At 38.9% G+C, this 20940-nt stretch overlaps 1 protein-coding gene across 1 annotated transcript in view; it reads left to right on the top strand.

The window, feature by feature from the left end:
• nkain2 (sodium/potassium transporting ATPase interacting 2) overlaps positions 1–20940 on the top strand; it is a 180352-nt gene that overhangs the window by 81114 nt on the left and 78298 nt on the right. Inside the window, exon 3 of the mRNA XM_061929673.1 lies at positions 19122–19259. Coding sequence (XP_061785657.1) covers positions 19122–19259 — 138 coding nt within the window. The remainder of the gene's footprint in view (positions 1–19121; positions 19260–20940) is intronic.

Raw genomic sequence — 20940 nt, 5'->3', positions numbered from 1 at the left:
GCGGGAGGGGTGGAGAGACAGAGATCGGGTGATTTGCAAGTTAAATAGTACTACTAAATATGTTGAGAAAGTAATAAAGAAAGCTGCAGAACAATTAAAAGCACACAAATAGAACGAAACTTAGCTTTTTCGAAACAGCGAGCAGTCTGCGAGCAGTCACGCACGGTGAACCGGAACCGGAGTATCTTATGCAGCAACTTCTCCAAAGTTGATGACGCCATCTCAGCGCCAGCCTCGAGCTCGTTTACGGCCACAGGTGACTCTGATTGCTTCCCTCTTCGTGTCTTGGGCATAATTGTTGTTATCAAGACATAGATAACAACAATAATTGTTGTTATCAAGACATAGATAACAACAATTATGCCCAAGACACGAAGAGGGAAGCAATCAGAGTCACCTGTGGCCGTAAACGAGCTCGAGGCTGGCGCTGAGATGGCGTCATCAACTTTGGAGAAGTTGCTGCATAAGATACTCCGGTTCCGGTTCACCGTGCGTGACTGCTCGCAGACTGCTCGCTGTTTCGAAAAAGCTAAGTTTCGTTCTATTTGTGTGCTTTTAATTGTTCTGCAGCTTTCTTTATTACTTTCTCAACATATTTAGTAGACTCTATCTATGTCTTGATAGAGTATAACTCACCCAGAGTGATAGGCATGCATATAGTAGGCCAAGCGTTGTCAGTTTTAATTAAAAAAAAAAGAAGCAGAATTTGAATTAAATCTTAAGAGTTTTCACCGGAGTTACCGCAGAGGCAAACTACTGTTTGCGCATCTTAGCCACGCCCCCAGACAAGTGTTGTACCAAGGACACACTTAAGTTCCATGAAAGCAAGGTGTTATCAGCACATCCTACAGAAGTTGTTTATTGAAGTTCTAAAGCTGAGTACATTCCAGCTGTTACTGATACCATTCAGTTGTTACAGTATGAGTCATTTCTTCCATCGCACAATTCCCTTAGTTCTTTGACCTTTTCCTATCTCTCATGCCTCTGCTTTTGCCCACGGTCTCTCTCTCATCGCTAAATAGCCACAAATGCTTCCTAATGGCTACCAATGGAGATGAATTGATTGTCGTGCAAAGGCGATCGATCGGAGATTGCTTTTGTGCACGCAGCGGGATGAGACGTTTGCCGGGTGGGCGGCAGCCTTTAATTAAGTTAACAGTAAACCACCACCGCTTCTGCTTTTATTAGCAGAGTAAAGTTTACGACGATCAAGGGGGACGGAATGAGGGTTTTGATGGAGAGTAAAATATTTTTTTCTGGCTGCTGTGATCCACAAAGCCCCGCCTCAACCTCCTTCTCTATGCTTCTCCACAATATCTGTGTCGCTCTGGTTCCCTCCCTGTCGGGCCATAATGGGATGAGCAGCAGAATTTGATCAGCAGTTTTTTATTATTTTTTTTATATTTTTAAAGGTCACAGAAACGAGCAGAAAACTCTCAGCCAAAGCATGGCGGAATTGCGTCAGCGGTGAGAATGAGTTGGAGGGAAGAAGGCAAAGAAGGGGAGGGTGGAAGCTGATGAGATCTTTGAGAACAAAAGAGACTCAGTATGGATGAATGTTTATTAAATATTTAATAGCAGGAAAGGAAGAAGGATGACGGTGATGAACAATGAAACATGTGAGAGATGATTAAGACAAAAGCTTGTACTCCTGAAGTGAAGCACACAAAAGGCTGGAAATGTGTCAGAACATGCACGATGTTGTCTATAGGGGTGTCCTAACTTAATACTTCTGATACGGAGCCTTTAGTATTGGCAGATATTGATCCAATACGACATCAGCAGAAATTTTTACTGCACACACTTTTATTATTTAGTAGAAATTGGTAGAAATTAAAAGCACTAAACTATTTATTATTCACTGTGTGAAATGGATTTATGCTGTCTTTAAATTAAAGTGGAGTAGTAATTGTTTTTTTTTTGGTGACATCTAGTGGCATGAAATTAAGGTCATGACTGACTTGAATGATACAGCCACGTTTGTTACTTGATACTTTTTAATACGCTTCTTTCTTGGAGACTTTGTATGTGTAAGTAATATGCAACTATAATTACTTGATACTTGTTTATATTGGCAGATGTGCTGTTTTAAACTGCAACATTGTTCAATAAAGGACACTTGATTGAAGACCGAACGCCTGTGGCAATCCACTAACCTTGAGGTGCACAGGCTCTATCTCAGGGATCTTGTCATCCTACAATGTGATGGTTGAAAATGCCAGATCTGACTATATTCGTCAACTAGTAACAATGAATTTAAAAAAGTGTTGTTTGGCACCATACATTCTCTTGTATGTCCTGCTGCTCCAGTTAACCCTGTTTTTGCAAAGCCGACAGCAATGCCTTTTTGAGATTTTTCACTAACAAAATCAAGATGATCAAGATGATCAAGGATAAAATCCCACCCCTTCTGTCTTGGAGCCTGTCCCAAGCATGTTGTCCTCATTTAGGACTGTGACGTTGGCTGATGACCAAAATGAAGCCTTCTTCTAGTTCATTGGACGTCCTTCCTTTTAGGCTCTTTGGGGAAATTGGTACTTGTGTTACCAATATGGTTAACCTCTCTTTGTCTACTGGTGTGTTTCCCAATGCTTTTAAACATGCCATAGTAGAGCCATTATTAAAAAAAGCAGCCTTTGACCCGGCCGATCGAAATAGTTATATTATCTCCAAGCTCCCGTTTCTGTCTAAGATCTTTGAGAATGTGGTTTGTGAACAGCTGACATTTTTCCTCGACCAAAGTAACATCCATGAGTCATTTTAGTGTGGTTTCCGTAAACAGCACTCTATGTAAACAGCCTTACTTAAAGTGTCCAGCGACATTACTATGTCTGCTTATTGTGGACAATTATCTGTTTTGGTTCTCTTAGATCTGTCCTCAGCTTTTGACACTCACTGCGTTTCCATGTACTAAATTAGTCTGATTCGTCTGTTTTTTGTATTTTCACACCTAAGTGTGAAGTCCAAATGTCCATGCACTCTATCTACGGTAATCAAATGTGACTGTTGGTCACACACCATGTGCCTCCCGTACACTGGGGGACGCTTATTTCCTTTTAGTGCGGTTAATTCAATTATTTTCCGGTTTACCTATATGACGTCACACTAACCGACGGCGGCTTCTAACAAGTTAACAGCCTCGCTCGGTTGCAATGTCAGCTGTTATATTGACACAGATTAGAAATATTACATCTCTAATGGCTATGCTGATGTTAAATAGCAAACAGCATCAAGAAATGATCTTGGATTGCACTACCAACATGACGCTACTACCAAGAATGTATCGGAGTGGATGCAGAGCCGATACAAAGAAAGACCGGCGGAAGAGTTTTTTTAACACATTTTTGGACAGAGAATCATTGAAACAAATCTTCTGAATGTCCCAGAACCCATTCATAATGCTCTGTGGATTGATGGAAGAAGTTTTAAATCCGAAAAGAAAAGACCATTCGTGCCCCGACTCAATACTGTTCCAGATGAACTTGGTTGCTATTTTTCTGGACTATGTCGCCAGTTGTGTGGAATACAGAGTTATTGTTAATCAGTTTGGAAATGCTGCGTGAAGTGGTTTGTGTACGCTTTATTATTCTCGAAGGGTCCCCACGACCGCAGACCCCCCCTCGAGACATCTGGTTTCCAATTGACTGTTGACCATCAGGTTCTGCTGAGAACACTAAGGGATCAAGGACTGTAAGGGTCAGTTTTTCAGTGGTTCTCCTCATATTTGACTGGGCATAGCTTTAGTGTTACAACTAATCAAATAAGGTCTGAGTCAGCAGATTTGTTGTATGGAGTGCCTCAGGGTTTAGTTTTGGGTCCTGTATTATTTTTGCTGTACTTGAAGCTTTTGGGAATGATCATTCAAAGGTTTAGTGATGTTTCTTTTAACTTTTTTGCTGATGACATCCAGCTCTACTGCTCTTTTAAGCTGTCTGAGATCCAGAAGGTTAACTCCTTGCTTCATTGTTTAATGGACATAAAACAATGGCTAAGCAGAAACTCTCTGCAGCTCAATGCAGACAAAACAGAAACACTGGTTATTACACCTGATGATTCAATTCCAGAGATGAAACAGTACTTGGGTGACTTAGGCCAGTCTACTAAACCAAGCCTCAGAATCTTGGAAGTTATCTTTGACAAGGACATGTTATTAGTGCAGCATTGTAAGTAGCTGATGTGAAATTGCTTCTTTTATTTAAGGAACATCTCTAAACTTAGGAAAATGGTGTCACAGAATGATTTGGAGCTGATCATTCATGCTTTTGCATCCTCGCGTTTAGACTATTGTAGCAGTCAATTTTCATGTATGAACAAGAAGGAGCTTTCTCGACTGCAACTAGTCCAAAACTCTGCAGCAAGAATTCGGACACAAGTAGGAGAACCCACATATCCCCTGTTCTAAAATAAATGTTTTGGCTGCCAGTGTCGCACAGGATCAAGTTTTAAATTCTGGTTCTAGCCTTTAGATCTTTGCATGGTCAGGCGTCTTCCTACCTCAGTGATCTGATCCAGCCTTACACCCCAACTCGGGCTCTGAAATCTGTGGATCAGAATCTGCTGAAGGTTCCACAGACTTGTTTTCGGACTAGAGGTGACCGATATTTCCAGGCTATTGCTCCCATGCTTTGGAACGATCTTCCGCCCTCATTGTGCTCTATTGACTCTGTTGACATCTTCAAATCTTTAGACTCATTTATTTGTTCATTTACTTGGCTTTTAACTAGCTTCTCTTTGGCTGCTATGATTTTTATGTTGTGTTTTAGTTGGTTTTTATACTTTTATATTGTTTATTCACACTGTTTTTAAATTGTTTTTTCTTTTATATTGTATATTGGCCTTTTATATAAAGTGTGAAGTCTGATATTTGAACTGTGTTGTGAAGCACCTTGTGGCTTTTTTGTCTGTGAAAGGTGCTATACAAACATGTTACTTACTTACACTTATTCCATATGTCTAACATGTGTGCTATTGGGTGCTTAGCTGTTGTGTCGCTGCTAGATCCTAGTAGCCTATAGCCTACCATGTTTACCTTTTGTAAATTACTCGACTAAAATACAATAACTCTATATCTAGCACAAATATCAATCAATCAATCAATCAAAGTTTATTTATATATGCCTTTATCACAAGTGTCTCAAAGGGCTGCACAAGCCAAATATGACTGCTGTGCTATTATTTTTCAGGCAAATACACCACACAGTTGTGATGTTATACACCACATAAATAAGATTGACTTGGAATGCCTTCTACAAAACAACTGCTGTAACTTTAACGTGTTTAGCCCAATAATGATGACATTTGCGACAGACCTTTATTGGACCGACAAGCAGGTGTGTGTAACACTTGAGCAAGATTGAACAAAAAACTAAACGTGGCCACCATGACTTAGCATGACTTAGCAAATTATTATTCATATGTAATTGATGTGTTGACATGTGATTACAGTGATTGCTGAATGCTAGCAGGTCTTACTAAGCGTTTTTAACACGACCCTTTAGGGGGCACCATGTACAGTAAGTGTTCACCTATGGTTAGCATAATGTCCTCATAGTACTTTTGGCTATTTGCTGATGTGTTTAATTATGGTTTTGCTTGACGTTGTGTACATTAATTTCACTCTCTAAGATATGTTTGTGTGGATCTCTGTATTCACAGCTTTCTCATAAGTGCTTAAAAACAAGATGCGATGCAGCCTACTGCCTAATGTCAGCCCAAAATCCCTGATGGATTAAGATACTCACTTGTCTTCTCCAAAGTGTGAATTTCCCAAATTGTCGAGGTGAGAGAGAGCAGCTTTTAGAGTCCATGTCCTGCTCTTCATTAACGTTGTGTACGTTGCAATAATGCAATAAGACAACTGCTGCTGTCACTGATTAATGATTCCTTGCTGTGGGGCAGCATCGCAACATTTGTCGAGTAAATACTGCAGCGTTCACATCCAGCGAATATAAAGTTGCCAGAAGATGTTTTATATCATAACAAAATGTGAGAGAGAAAAATGATCTCCTGAGAGTGCAGCTTTATAATTAAGCATTGTGATGATGCAGCATTTTTCACAGAAAGTCTTCAATGGATGCTTAAGATTGGCCTCAACTTCGAACAATACAACTTTGCAAGTTCATCAAACAGGTGATTGGTCAGTTTTTCCTACAGGAGTGCAATCTATTTGAGATGGCACGGTTTATGAAAACATTCCAAACTTTTCATTTGACCTGACACAGTTCAAAGTGCGTGTGTTGGATCATGGGTGTAGATGGCATGGGGATTGTGTCCTCCTCAGATTCATAGTGATACTGATCCGTCCTCCCTACTTGTCATACAAAAGATGACAAAAATTCCTGGCAAAATAGAGGATTAATGTTCCGTTATTTATATTTACATTGCCTCGTTCAAGGTAAACAAGAATGTTGGAATTTTAATCGGAGTGCTAAAGAAGAACTGATACCTGTGCCGGTAGAGGTCTACTATAATAGTCACATTGTGACTGTTACATACGGGGGCAAAATTGATAACAATGGTAAATGGGTTATACTTGTATAGCGCTTTTCTACCTTCAAGGCACTCAAAGCTCTTTGACACTATTTCCACATTCACACACTGACGTCGGGAGCTGCCAGGAAAGGCGCTAACCACGACCCATCAGGAGCAAGGGTGAAGTGTCTTGCTCAAGGGGATCGAACCATGAACCCTCAGGTTGCTGTCATGGCCACTCTCCCAAACGAGCCACGCCGTCCCCAAACGAACGAACAAAGTGATAATCATGTAACCCTACAATATTTTGTTTGTGAACAAGGAGAGATAGTCACTGAAACACATTCAATCACTTTATTAAATAGCACTAACAACATGCATTCATCACCTCGTCAGTCACAGTCACTCCCGCCGACTGCAGCTAATGTGTCTCTCCCTCGCTGACATCACACGTCACTTTGCAATAGGCTACGTGTTGTACTATATTTTGTACTATGTGTTGTACTACGTGTTGCCCAAGTTAATAATGCTTCAGCTGTGCTGGAGTGCCAAAAAGAGCATCAAACTTGACGATCAGAGGAAATAAAAGTCCTAAAAGATTTCCGTATGAGAACCTGCGGAAGGATAATTACCTTAGTCAAAGTGAGGGAGGCTTCCTGTCTGAGTGAACTTGTGGGCTGAGGCAGCGCACATGTCCAATTTCCTGCAAGTCCCACCAGGAAGCTCACCCGTGGGGAAGTGAAAGCTCCCTTGCGTTCCAACAGTCCCTGCATCTTCCATGAGCATCTCGGCACAACCTACCAACACCTTCGGCTACGAAGAATTCAATGTTTGACGATTCGGCTGTGAAGTTGATAGTCAAATCAGACTCCTCCAAATCAAATCATTGACTGTTCTTAAACATCTCTAATAAAAATTAAAAATAACGTTATTCCATCTGTCATGTTGCATGATTTTGCGGTCGTTATTTCCCCAAGATGCAGAAGGACTTCCGTAAGCAGTGTGGAGGTAAGAAGGATGATTTATTTTAATAATCAAGCCAAATTACGAAAAATACAAAATGTGCCGAAGGCATGGTAAGCTATGGCAAAGGCTTAGTAAAAAGACTATCTAACAAAAAGAGCAAGAATCAAATAAAAGAGCAAGAATCAAATAAATCCCAAGTAACTGTCGCGTGTTGCGAATAAGACTGCCAGGCAGAGTGTGGCGCGAGGCAGGAATAAATAGCTCTCTGATTAGTCACCTGGAGCAGGTGAGTGTCCTGACCACTAATCAGAGGCAGGTGACAACAATCAGCACCCATGGTAACAAAGAAAACAAACAAGGGGGCTGAAACGGAACTAATCACCAACTAAAGAAATATAAAACTAAACAAAACATGATCCGAGCAACGGATCATCACAGTACCGATAGCTGCCGCCCTATTCTAAATACTCACTAAATATAACAACAAAGTTGGTTTCTTAGATCCCTTTTGGTTTGTCTTCTTATTCTCTGCCAGACCAGATGTGTTTAATATATTATTAATAATAATAATACAGTCATAATTATAATTGAGAAACAATTGGCATACACTTGGAAGCCGGGGCAGGATGTTCTTCTGGAATAACTGCTGTTGCTATAATGTATTTCATATACACACACACACACACACACACACACGCACGCACGCACGCACGCACGCACGCACACACACACACACACACACAGCATACTTGAGACGCTCAGGCGTGAGCTTGGCAGCACAGAGATGAAGGTGATGAAAGAGGAGGTTAGGAGAGGAAACAAGGAAATCCTTCTGTGTTTTGCAGACCATTTGATGACCAAGGATGTAGTGATATCAAATAATTATTATCATTGCTCCAGTAGGTAGCGAGGCAGTTGCATTGTGTTGTGTGACCACAGTTGACAAGGAACAAATGTGTCTTTGAACAAAGGGACAAGAAAATTCAATAAAATAACAGACAATAATCAGTGGACATTTAAAGAGTCGCCCTTAACTCCTGTCATATGAAAAATTGCTCCAATTTCATTTAAAATATGCATTCTGCCCTCCCCGAAAGTTAGTATTTAGTTTGTCAAATACAGTCTTTTAATTTTGATATGTAGAAAAACTTTCAAGTTAAGATTGTTTATTGGTTGCCTCTAACCTAAATTACTGTTAAACTAAGCACATAAAAAAGACTGATTAATATTACATGAAATGCCAAATACATATAATAAACATATTAAATCAACAATACAGCCTTGTATGAACTGCAAAAAGTTAGCACTTATGCCGCAAGCTTGATGCGAACATAAAATGGACTTTACCTTTGACAGGTTAACAAAAATGTGCATCACAATCATTTGAAAGTGTTACAAACTATTTTCCAATCAGATTTTAAGGGAACAAATTTCAAGTAAAACAGCATATGAGGAACCCTGAAATATTGCGAACATTTCAATAAAATGAAATCTAGGCTCTTTCACGTAGCGTACAGTATAGATGAGACATATTTCAAGCTGGCTGACATCATTTCAATGCTGCCTCTTCTTCTTTACTTATATCGAAAATCTCCTATTTGTTATTTGATTGAATCACGTATCATGAAACTAGTCGCGCTCCTTTAAGTAGACCACACTCCTTCCTGTGGACAGAGAATTGTACATTGCTGTAACGAAACAAACAAAACAGAACCGGTAAGATTCCGGGAAAGAAGGACAAAAACTGGGTTTCCTTCCAAAAAATGGAAGTTTTGAAAGCTAAGCAGAAGAGATAGAGAGTTTGTACTGTGTGTATAAAAAGAGTAAGTAACTGTCTAAGCAAAAGGCGCCATGACTGCTACCAAGGACGGTGCGGCTGTATGAAATCCAATAGCTGTCATTTTGACATTTGTTTTTCTGACAAAATGAACCAAAATAATACGTCAACATATAGTTTTAAGCATACTCGAGCTCATAAACTTTCAATAAAACATGCTTTTATTTCGTTGAAGTATCATTTTGCAGCCTTATTTGACACGCTCTCCTGCTACATTGCTGCAGTGTTTCATGAGCAGCAAGCAATCGAACATGCACCTGACGGCACAATAAACGTAAAAAAAATACACAGAACGACCAAAAAAATAAACTTGTTACCCTCTTTTTTTAGGGATGTCCGATAATGGCTTTTTTGCCGATATCCGATATTCCGATATTGTCCAACTCTTTAATTACCGATACCGATATATGCAGTCGTGGAATTAACACATTATTATGCCTAATTTGGACAACCAGGTATGGTGAAGATAAGGTACTTTTTAAAAAAATTAATAAAATAAGATAAATAAATTAAAAACATTTTCTTGAATAAAAAATAAAGTAAAACAATATAAAAACAGTTACATAGAAATTAGTAATTAATGAAAATGAGTAAAATTAACTGTTAAAGGTTAGTACTATTAGTGGACCAGCAGCACGCACAATCATGTGTGCTTACGGACTGTATCCCTTGCAGACTGTATTGATATATATTGATATATAATGTAGGAACCAGAAATATTAATAACAGAAAGAAACAACCCTTTTGTGCGAATGAGTGTGAATGAGTGGGGGAGGGAGGTTTTTTGGGTTGGTGCACTAATTGTAAGTGTATCTTGTATTTTTTATGTTGATTTAATAAAAAATAAAAATAAATAAATGAAAACCAATACCGATAATAAAAAAACCCGATACCGATAATTTCCGATATTACATTTTAACGCATTTATCGGCCGATAATATCAGCGGACATCCCTACTCATTTTGCTTAAGTACATCATTTTAACTGTTTGGAAACGCACCAGATCATTGAATTTCAAAACATTTTATTAAATAGATTAAAAGGGTTCAAAGTTCTTGATAGCACACATTATGTATTTTATTAATTGATATTTATTTTTTGTAACATGCTAAGTGAATAAGTGTACTTTTGTAGTTGTTTCCCATATTTCTGCACAATAACTCAGATAGGGTAACACTGGCGAGCAATAGAGAATATGGAATGTTATAGAATGTTTTTTAGTCCAGAACATACAGTATTTTGCTTTATTCATTATTGAGGTATTTCTTGCCACTTCATGTTTTGTATTTTTAGATGAGATTTCCAGTTAATTTTATCATCTATTATTATACCCAAAATGTGGTTTATTTTATGTTTTCAATGTGTACTCTGTCTATTTATGTTTGTGTTTGACTTTCTCTTCTGCCGTTACCGAATAGCATCATTTTAATTTTACTGAGATTCAAGGATAGTCTGTTTTTGTCAAACCATTTCTTTAATTTGTTCATTTCTTCTGTTGTTATTTGTATTAGTTTCTGTGTGTTCTCACCTGAGCAAAACACATACGTTGTGTCGTGTGTTTACCTCGCACAAGACCCTGTTGCTGGTGGCACTCCAGTGTTAATGGAGAACCTTCACTTCCCATATTTGTCTTCTTTCCGAGTTGCAGGGAACACGATGGAAAAGCTTAAAATAACTCTCGCGGGTGGAGCAGCCCCGTGCTGCACAACAGGGCATTTTCACGAGTAAGCACCACAAATACATAGGATCAGCTCAAAGTTGGGAGCAATGATGGCCCCCTGTAGTCTTTTCAAGGGATTCAAGGAGCTTTATTTGTCATACCTGTACATATTTGCACATATGCTGTACGAAATTTGAGGATAGCGCCTGAAACCGGGTTGGCCATATTCTCTCTATACATGCATGTTGCCCCCACTCAAGATGGCCACCATAATGAGCTGCCCTGAAGGACCTCTTATAGTTGTTGAATAATCTTAAAGCAGCTCACTCAGCTGCCTGTTTTAAAAGCATTGTAACTAGCTGATTGTCATTGGTCAAAAGTACATCAAAGAGGCAAATGGAACCAATCACCCAAAGATAACCACATTTGTCTCTTTGGGTGGGGTCCAGTGTATCCAATCAACAAATGATAAGCTATTGTTTTCCTTTGAGAGGGAATGATTGAGCGTTTTTTGAAGATCTTTTAAAAAAAGACCCATTCATTTCAACGGCATAAATAGTCGCAGAACGTGTCGATTTGTGCAAAATGTAGGCATTTTTCGGAAAATATTTATAGGTTCCCAACGTGTCCCGGATGATCTTCGTTTTTTTTGTTTTCTGCGATGAGGTGGCGACTTGTCCAGGGTGTACTCTGCAGCTGGCATAGACTCCGTATTTATCCGGGAGAGTCTTGATACCAATTTCCTTGCCCCAGCCACAGTTGGAGACCTCCATGATTTTCCAAGTTTTCACCTGTTTTGTCGTGTAGATTAATGTCTGGAGCACCATGTCTGGCAACGTGACGAACGGATAATACTCGGGACCTACCTCTCGACAAATCTTATTTTTGATAACGTATAGGGATAAATTCGATTTTTTTGCTCGTATCTGCTTCTAATGGTAAGATCTAGGCCGACTGCTAACTCCGATAGTTCACACTTTGTTTGCTGCACAGTAGCCATATTGGTTTAGTGGACCATCTCTTTGTTTCTATTAGGGATGTCCCGATCCAGGTTTTTGCACTTCCGATCCGATACCGATATTGTTTTTGCAATTCCAATCCGATACCGATACTGGCCTATTCGAGCATGTATTAAAGTTTAAAGTTATTTAGCCTACTTAGTTGTCAGAATCATGTTGAAAAGGGTTTTAGTACTCTTGATAACAACTAGCCAGCTGAATTAGGTGAGTTTGAATAATACACAATGGTTGGTAACAAGAAACTGACCTGTTTATTCAAGAATAAACACAAAATAGACAAAATTATACATGACAAACAGAAATGGCATCATTGAACTAGGGCTGGGCGATATGGCTTTTTTTTAATATTGCGATATTTTAAGGCCATGTCACGATACACCATATATATGTGGATATTTTGCCTTAGCCTTGAATGAACACTTGATGCATATAATCACAGCAGTATGATGATTCTATGTGTCTACATTAAAACATTCTTCTTCATACTGCATTAATATATGCTACTTTTAAACTTTCATGCAGAGAAGGAAATCACAACTAAAAAAATCACTATTTTTTTCATACGGTGTTCATCTGGAAATGTTTGCCTCGGCATTTTGATGGTGTGGACGTGTGGCACCGAATGGAGTTAAGCGTCTCGACAGACGTTACAATATTTGAACAATGATTATGAAAACTGTTTTCTCTGTCGTGTCCATGTGTCGAAAATTGTTATTTTTTTATTTGATTTTGTGCGTGGCATAGATTTGCCGTGCGCAGAGGACGCTTGAGCAGTGCGTAATTGCACAGGTGCGCACTTTAGAGGGAGCGTTGCTCGCACGGCTGCGCTAGCATCACAGCTAACGTTAGCCATGCTGCTACCTCTCTGCTGGGAGAGGGCGTATACGTATGTGACGTATGACGTGACAGTATGTGACGTATGTAAGAAGGTGCGCTTGCTGTCTGTGAGAAGGAGACACAGTAAAGAGTGAGAAGAGCCTGTCGTGTAATGCCAGCAGCTAAAAGCAACTGTGTGAGAATCCACAGACCTGTGGATGTGTTGAAGGTGTGCTGGAAAATGCCGAACGGAAATTAGGGAGCAGCAGAAAAGTGGAATGTATTATTTAAATAGGTGCGTTGGAAAACACGGACCGGAGTTTTTTTAAAACTGGATCTGGATCAGCATTTTCCCATGCTTTGCCGATACGCATTTTTTTGGCAAATATCGGCGGCCGATCCGATCCAAATATCGGATCGGGACATCCCTAGTTTCTATACATAAGTCACGTGATGGAATACAACCTATATAAAAATAAATATGCTAAACCACAGACATTTGTTAACTGTTACACTTTCTACTAGCGCTAAAACAACCATGATGCCATAGAATACAACATGGATCTTAAAATAACAGTTCCAGCATCATTTAGATGATACACTGAATTGGAATGAAATGATCGGCTAGCTCTGCTGTTACCATGACAACACTAGAGCATGGACTCCTGTGATCTTTGATATGTGGACCAGCCAGGACACTCCTTGTGTCGTTATGTAGCAGAGCTAGCACAAATACCAGCTACTTTTCTGACTGACTCTCAAAACGTCTTCAAGAACTGTGAATGGTTTGTTTTGTGTGATTGATGACGTCTGTATCGCATATTAGTTGAGTCCCCGCATCCCAGCTGAACCTTTTATTACTGGTGATAAAGAGGACGGAGTCGCCCTCTGGGGGCTTCAGTAATGGGCTGGGAGCCGCCAACCCACCCCCCACCCCCCCATCCCACGTCTGGTAAGAATTGTTTCTGAGACAAAATGAATAGCGTTGCTAAATAATGTTGACACTTTTACATAATGAAGTGAAGTTGATACACAAAGAAAAACACATGTGCACACATTGTTGTGCCAGCTGAGTCTTCTGTGTGTGTGTGTGTGTGTGTGTGTGTGTGTGTGTGTGTGTGTGTGTGTGTGTGTGTGTGTGTGTGTGTGCGTGCGCGCGTGCGTGTGTGTGCAATAACAGCAGGCGCTGTCAAGTGCAGGCCACCCAGACCTGTCCTGACGTGTGCAAACACGGTGCACGTGTGGAAGCGCATAATAGGTTAGCACATTAAAGTCATTAGTACGCTTCCACGCTTCTGTATATGCTATACACACTTTGGAAGTAATGACTCTATGTGTGCATGAGTGTGTTGACTGTGAAAGACTGTAGTGTTGCAATATGGTGCCAAATTAGCACATGCTAAACTAAGCCATGCAGAGGTGTGTGTGTGTGTGGTGAGAAAGATATGCAGTTAAGTGGTTGGTTTTTTTATGTTTAAAAGGTTTGATAGTGTTGATCTGTAATGTTCATTAATTTATTATTTTTGGAACATGGTAGCAAAAGTTCCATGGAAGTACATCATATGTTTGCATTGACACAACAAGTCCAAAGAGGAGCAGGTAAATAAATGAAAAGAATGAGAAATATGAACAAGACAATGTGTCGCTCTGCCCGGCACGCTTTAAAAGTATATTTTACGAGCTTTTGGTGAAATCATCAGAACATAGAAAATATTTTAAAACCAGAAAACAACAATTTAATCAAAAAAAAAAAAAGGATTTTAAGTAAATAAATACAAAATATATAATTTAATAAGATAATACATTAGTAAATAAATAAATACAGATTATATAATAGATACCTTATTAAATAATATCTGTAAATATTAGGCGTCCTATCCTCTTTCACCTCACTACTTCTTTGTTCTAGTCTGATTACGTGTGTGTGTGTGTGTGTGTGTGTGTGTGTGTGTGTGTGTGTGTGTGTGTGTGTGTGTGTGTGTGCGTGCGTATATTTAGTAGCGCCACATCACACGCTGCTCCGACTTCATTAATGAGCACAGCAGGAGGCTCCAGTAGGCCAGTCAGCCCTCACTCAGAGATTACTGATTACACTTCAATTCCACAAGAAAAATAATCATGATGATAATAGTACTAACTAGAATATGCAATTTCAGTAGAAACTGCGTGTGAATGCTGTATGCACAAGCCGCTGATACACGCAAGTTGAACTGAAATGCTAATGTTACCACGCCAACAGCTGTAATACGACAGGTACCAAATTGGATGACTCTGAGGTGTCCATCCATCCATCCATCCATCCATCCATCCATCTTCTTCCGCTTATCCGAGGTCGGGTCGCGGGGGCAGCAGCCTAAGCAGGGAAGCCCAGACTTCCCTCTCTCCAGCCACTTCGTCCAGCTCTTCCTGTGGGACCCCGAGGCGTTCCCAGGCCAGCCGGGAGACATAGTCTTCCCAACGTGTCCTGGGTCCACCCCGCGGCCTCCTACCGGTCGGACGTGCCCTAAACACCTCCCTCTGAGGTGTACGAATGCAAAATTAGGTACCGAAGCTAGCTTGCTAATGTTAGGATTTTCCCTACTAGAAATGACTGGGCATTATACAAACCTCTTCATATACCACATTTCTTAACCGATTCTAACCATTCCACCATCCACCCACTCCAGTCACCCTGGACATTCACACTAACGTGTTTCCTGGTTCGTAAAATTTCCTGATTACCAAGAATGTCCTCCTTTCTATTGCAATGTCTTCTTTTTTTCTTTTGACTACTTCTCCCACCTTTTTCATCCGATTTGAACCGTTCCACTATCAAAACATTCCTTTTTGTCAGGACATTCAAACTATCGATTTGTATCTACGAGAAGAAATCCCGATTTTTCCGCTATTCCATAACACCTATTCTCTATTAAAAATTGGTATTACTTCCACGTTACTCCATCGATTCTGAAAGTTCCAATGCCAACCTATTCATTTCATTCACGGTAATTGTGCTGTGTCCCATATTCCACTAAATTCCTGTTTTTCCTCGACTTTTCAACATTTTCTGAATATTCCTATTTAAATGAATGAGGATTTTCAAGGTTCACCAACTCAAACATTTCATACCCGATTCGAACTGCTCCACCATCCACTCACTTCATTCATTCTGGACATCAAGGCAACATGTTTCCCAGTTCTGGAAATTCTTGGATTATTTGGAATGAACAGAAATGTTTCCTCATCTAAAATGAAAGAGAAAGATACAGACTTCTACATATCCCACATTTCTCAACAGCTTTGAATGGTTCTAATGTCAAAATGCTCTTGTTTGTCAACTGCTAGCATATTAACATTAGCATGTTAACTTTTTTGCGAGAATTTTTTTTACCTACCGTATTTTCCGGACCATAGGGCGCACCGGATCATAAATCGCACTGCCGATTAATGGTCTATTTTTGACCTTTTTTCATATATTAGGCACACCGGATTATAAAGCGCATTAAAGAAAAACATTTCTAAATTAAAAACATAACATGTAATGGTGGTTCTTTGGTCAAAATGTTGCATAGATTATGTTTTACAGCTCATCTTCAAGCCGCTTTCTGACAGTCGCTTCCGGATACGCCGTTTTGTGGGCGGTCTTATTTACGTGGCTCACTTTCGGCAGCGCCTTCTCCCCGTAATCTTTGTTGTAGCGGTGTAGCGTGCAAGAACGGGAGTGGAAGAAGTGTCAAAAGATGGAGCTAACTGTTTTAATTACATTCAGACTTTACTTAAATCAATAACGGAGCAGCATCTCCTCATCCGGAAACAGCATTACAGGAAATGTGTCCCGTGAAAAACCGTCCGACCGGAACTCTAATAACTAAAGTTCCTTGGGTGAATTATGTAAACTCACTATACCAGTATGTTTTTGCACTTTCATGGCGAGATTACTGACAGCTATAAGTAAGAACTTTACACTACTTTATATTAGAAATGGCAACAGCGGAGGATGAATGTCCCATAACAAGAAGATAGGCTTCTTCTTTTTCCTCTATCGACTTGCGGATGCTCACAATTTTTCAGGACTCATGCAGATCCCAAATACAGATCAGCAGGTACCAGAAGGTAAGAAAAGTTGCTTTTGCATAATATTGCGAAACAAAACGCCGGATAATATGTCTTACCTTATACACACACTATAATAATACTCGTATGTTTAATGCACCGACAATCCTTCAAGCGGTGCGGCTTCATAGCTTACCAAAGTCGTAGTAAAACATTTTGATATATTTTTGAGCGCCGTATGTAATGGTCTATATTTTCAATGGAACATTTAAAATGTTGGTGTTGTTTACTTGAGACATATTGCAAACATAGTGCTGTCTTCACTTATCTCTTATGTTTGACTGCCATCTACTGATCACACTTATCATTACACCATGTACCAAATAAAATAGCTTCGAGGTGAGTAAGCTCAACCAAACTTATTCCTTACATTAGGCGCACCAGGTTATAGGGCGCACTGTTGAGTTTTGAGAAAAAAAAAGATTTTAAGTCTGCCTTATAGTCCAGAAAATACGGTAATTTTTCGGAGCCGTACACCTTAGAGTCCTCTAACTTAGTACATGACACATGAATGTGGGAGGGATTCTATCGGAAGTAAACAAGTTGTATCAGACACCCCACATATACATTAGTTTGTAATACAACACTGACGTATTGTAAAGATTCTAGAATTGTGAATATGTAAGGATTTACTGAACAGCTCATCTTGCAAAGATGTTTTGTTGGTTGATAAACTCTGAGTTTGAGCCTTAGCGGTCCATTATTGCTGGACATATGAAAAAAAAAAGTTTTTGTGCATGTTGAAGGTCTACAGTACATTGATGATGTTGGTGTCAAAGTAAAGGAAAACTTTGATGGATACTGTAGATATGAAAATATAAACGTGTATGAAAGTAGACCAAGAAGCTTCTGTTTTAGCATCTGGCTTGTTTTCGCCAATTTAAGTATATATATTGTTTTCTGTTTCATCTAAGATTGGTTTGGTTGAGCTTTTAGCTGACATTGTTGAGTTAATGTGTTGTGTCTTGTCTAGCAGCTGCCCCGTGTACTGGGGTCCTAAGGTTTTAAGATCATCTTGGAAATAGAAGACTTGTCAAGACTTCAAAATAAGAGCTTTTCAATTTCTTTGGCTTTTTTGTGTTTATTTTCACAATGGTTTTAGTGATAAACCTAAATTAGAGAATAGTGCTAATGATGATAGGATCAAGTTGTTTTTTTACCATGAACTTTTAACATTACTTGCACAGTACTGCGCTGTACTGCCTCTTCTGTTTGCAGATGCTATTTCTGATTCTAATCTTGATTGCTTGACAAGAGAAACAAATTAAGAACTGCCAAATATTTCTGTATGCTTTAAAATTATATTATATATGTTATGTATTAGGAAAAATAGCATTATAATTTCTATAACAAAAAACTAAACCTATAATAAAGAAGATGTGAAATTATTCATTGATGGCATCAAAATTAGCCTGCTGCTTCTGACCATTTTTTATTATTGTTGATGAAGAAGTATTTTGATTTAAAAAAAAGTTTTTTTATGTTTTAAAATTATATGTACATTTTATATTATAGTGGGATGTATCCACAATAGTATTTAGGTGCTATTTGACAACTATACCTTTACAATGTATTTTTTAATTCAAACTTAATTCTTGAGAATAATGCATTTTTTCTTCATTTTGCTCCTCTTTTTTTATAAAAGAAAACATTTTGACAATATTTGATGTGAACATATTTTGTGCATCTAATTTTATGTATAAGTCACGTGACAATGTACAATTACGCTATGCCTAAAGCACAGGTGGTTTTACCAGACTGTAGCTTAGTAGCAAATTTCCATCTGTAGTCCAAAGGGGAAGGGGTCAAAGTGCATGATGTATACAGTTATCCACCATTATGCACGACATCTCTGAAGCAATGCAGGCTTAATTACAGAGGACCCTCTCTTTGGAATAACTTACCACCAGCTCTTCAATTCACAACTGTGTTTTATTATTTCAAAAACAATTGAAGGGTATGTTGGTTTGTAGCGAACTATGATGAGTATGTTTGTTGTGTATGATATGTATTGTATTTGACTTGTTTATCCTGGCTGCTGTGATCATTGTGATGTCTTGGTGTCTTTACAGGACATTAGTGTCTTCTTAACCTTTTTTGTTTTGCTTTACTTTGTATATTCATAGTTTTTGTGTGTGCAAATCAATAAATACAAATAGTCCAGTTGATCGAAGTTGTCAAATGACTTTGAAATCTGGGGATGAATCTTCCTAGAACAAATTGTTTTATAATGATGTTCAACCACTCTGTGTCAACTCAGGTCAGCGTCTTGGAGCGTCAGATTGTTGACTTCCTGGGTTACCAGTGGGCTCCCATTCTGACCAACTTCCTGCACATCATCATGGTCATATTGGGCCTGTTTGGCACCATCCAGTTCCGACCGCGATACGTCACTGGGGTAGGTGATCTTCAGCTTTCTTTGCTTGTCTGAAGCAACATGGACTCAAATCTACTTCTTCAAATTAATAATCTGCCAATCAGTTATAGGAGGTTCTTCTTACCTGCCGCTCTCCTATTGCAATTGGCTGATCTGATTTTGTATCAACTTTAGCAATAAAATAACTGATGTAACACATCCAGTTGCTCCACCTGCAATAACATTCCCCTTCCCTCTATAATTACCATTGATTGGTCGCGGCAGAGGAAGTGAACAAACTAAATCAGAGGTCTTCAGCAAGGGGCCCAGGACCCCCGGTGGTTCCACAGAGATACTGCACGGGGGTCATGAGATTTGTGGTCAGTTAACTTTTTTTTAATATATATTTTTTTACATTTCCCACATATCTTTGCCACAAATGTAAATGTCTTTAAATACACATTAACATTGATCCAACACACTGTAGTTTAGACATGGCCACCCTACTAACTGTACCTTGCAGTTTTAGACTAAAAACATTGATAATTATAGTATTATATTCATGTTATTAGAGCTGCAGCTATCGAATATTTTAGTAATTGAGTATTCTATCGATTAATCTAAAAAATCTTATTTTTGCTTAATTAAGGTTTAATTATACATGTTAAGATATGCCCTCAATTATTGCATTTGGCCTAATTGTCTTTTATTTCCTAAACCCCTGTTTTCATTATTGAAGGCTGACATGCACAGCTAAAATGCATCCGTGGTTGACTGCGCCAATTTGTGTGTGCTATTAAAAACAGGTGCGCTCACAGCCCTATGTGCTGTGTGGTGTGACCGCATAAACCAAGATCTTGTCTCTTGTGCGTTTTTGATGATTATTATACGGTGCCGTTTAAACGTTGGTTTCTCCACGCAAATCCGCGGAGCTGTTTTCAACCTGCCAACAATACATAAACAATATAAAAAGACAAACCACTTAATAATGACAACAACAGTTTCACATTTTAAGAATGCAATACAGTTCATTGCATTCATTGTATGCAAAATAGTAATCAATGTTCATTTTACCAACATGTTTGAGATTAAAACAAATATATAAAAAATGTGTTCAAAATTAATATTTGCTGAGAAAGTTAAAATAAAAATTAATTCTTAGTATTAAAAATAAAACAATAAGAACAGTTTTCATGATATCAAACATAAAAAGTGGATTAGGTAGTGCCTTTAATACTGCATTTGAAATGTGCAACTTCATATTCAGAACCAATATGGCTGACAGGAACGTGGCACACAAGTGCTACCAATGTGAACAAGGACTTGGAACTCTTACATTCGATAGTGTGAGAAAGTGCAAGCTATCCAAGTAGCATGTGGTTGCATGACTTGAATAACCCGAATAACTTTGCACGACTACTTTCGCGTGGTTACTAATAAAAGGCTAATTGAACACGACAGCTCTGATAGCGTTGATAGTTTTCAACACATTTTGGCGGCATTTGATGACTTCGCGGGAGTGAGAGAACACATCCTGGTTATCATAATGAATAACATTTATTTTACTAACACAATTTTTGCGTTTACATTTGATAATAGATGACTTACCTTGCCTCTGGACGTCCCTCAATCGGATGTTTTCTTGACAGGTGCTGCAGCATCGAACTTGTGCTAATGTTGTATGCGAGCTCCATTTTGCAATGTTTGCATACTACTGCGTTTT

The sequence above is a fragment of the Nerophis lumbriciformis genome, linkage group LG34, assembly GCF_033978685.3.
Source record: "Nerophis lumbriciformis linkage group LG34, RoL_Nlum_v2.1, whole genome shotgun sequence".
Classification (NCBI taxonomy): domain Eukaryota; kingdom Metazoa; phylum Chordata; class Actinopteri; order Syngnathiformes; family Syngnathidae; genus Nerophis; species Nerophis lumbriciformis.
The sequence above is the reverse complement of the archived record's forward strand: the minus strand, read 5'-3'. Positions and strand labels throughout refer to the sequence as shown.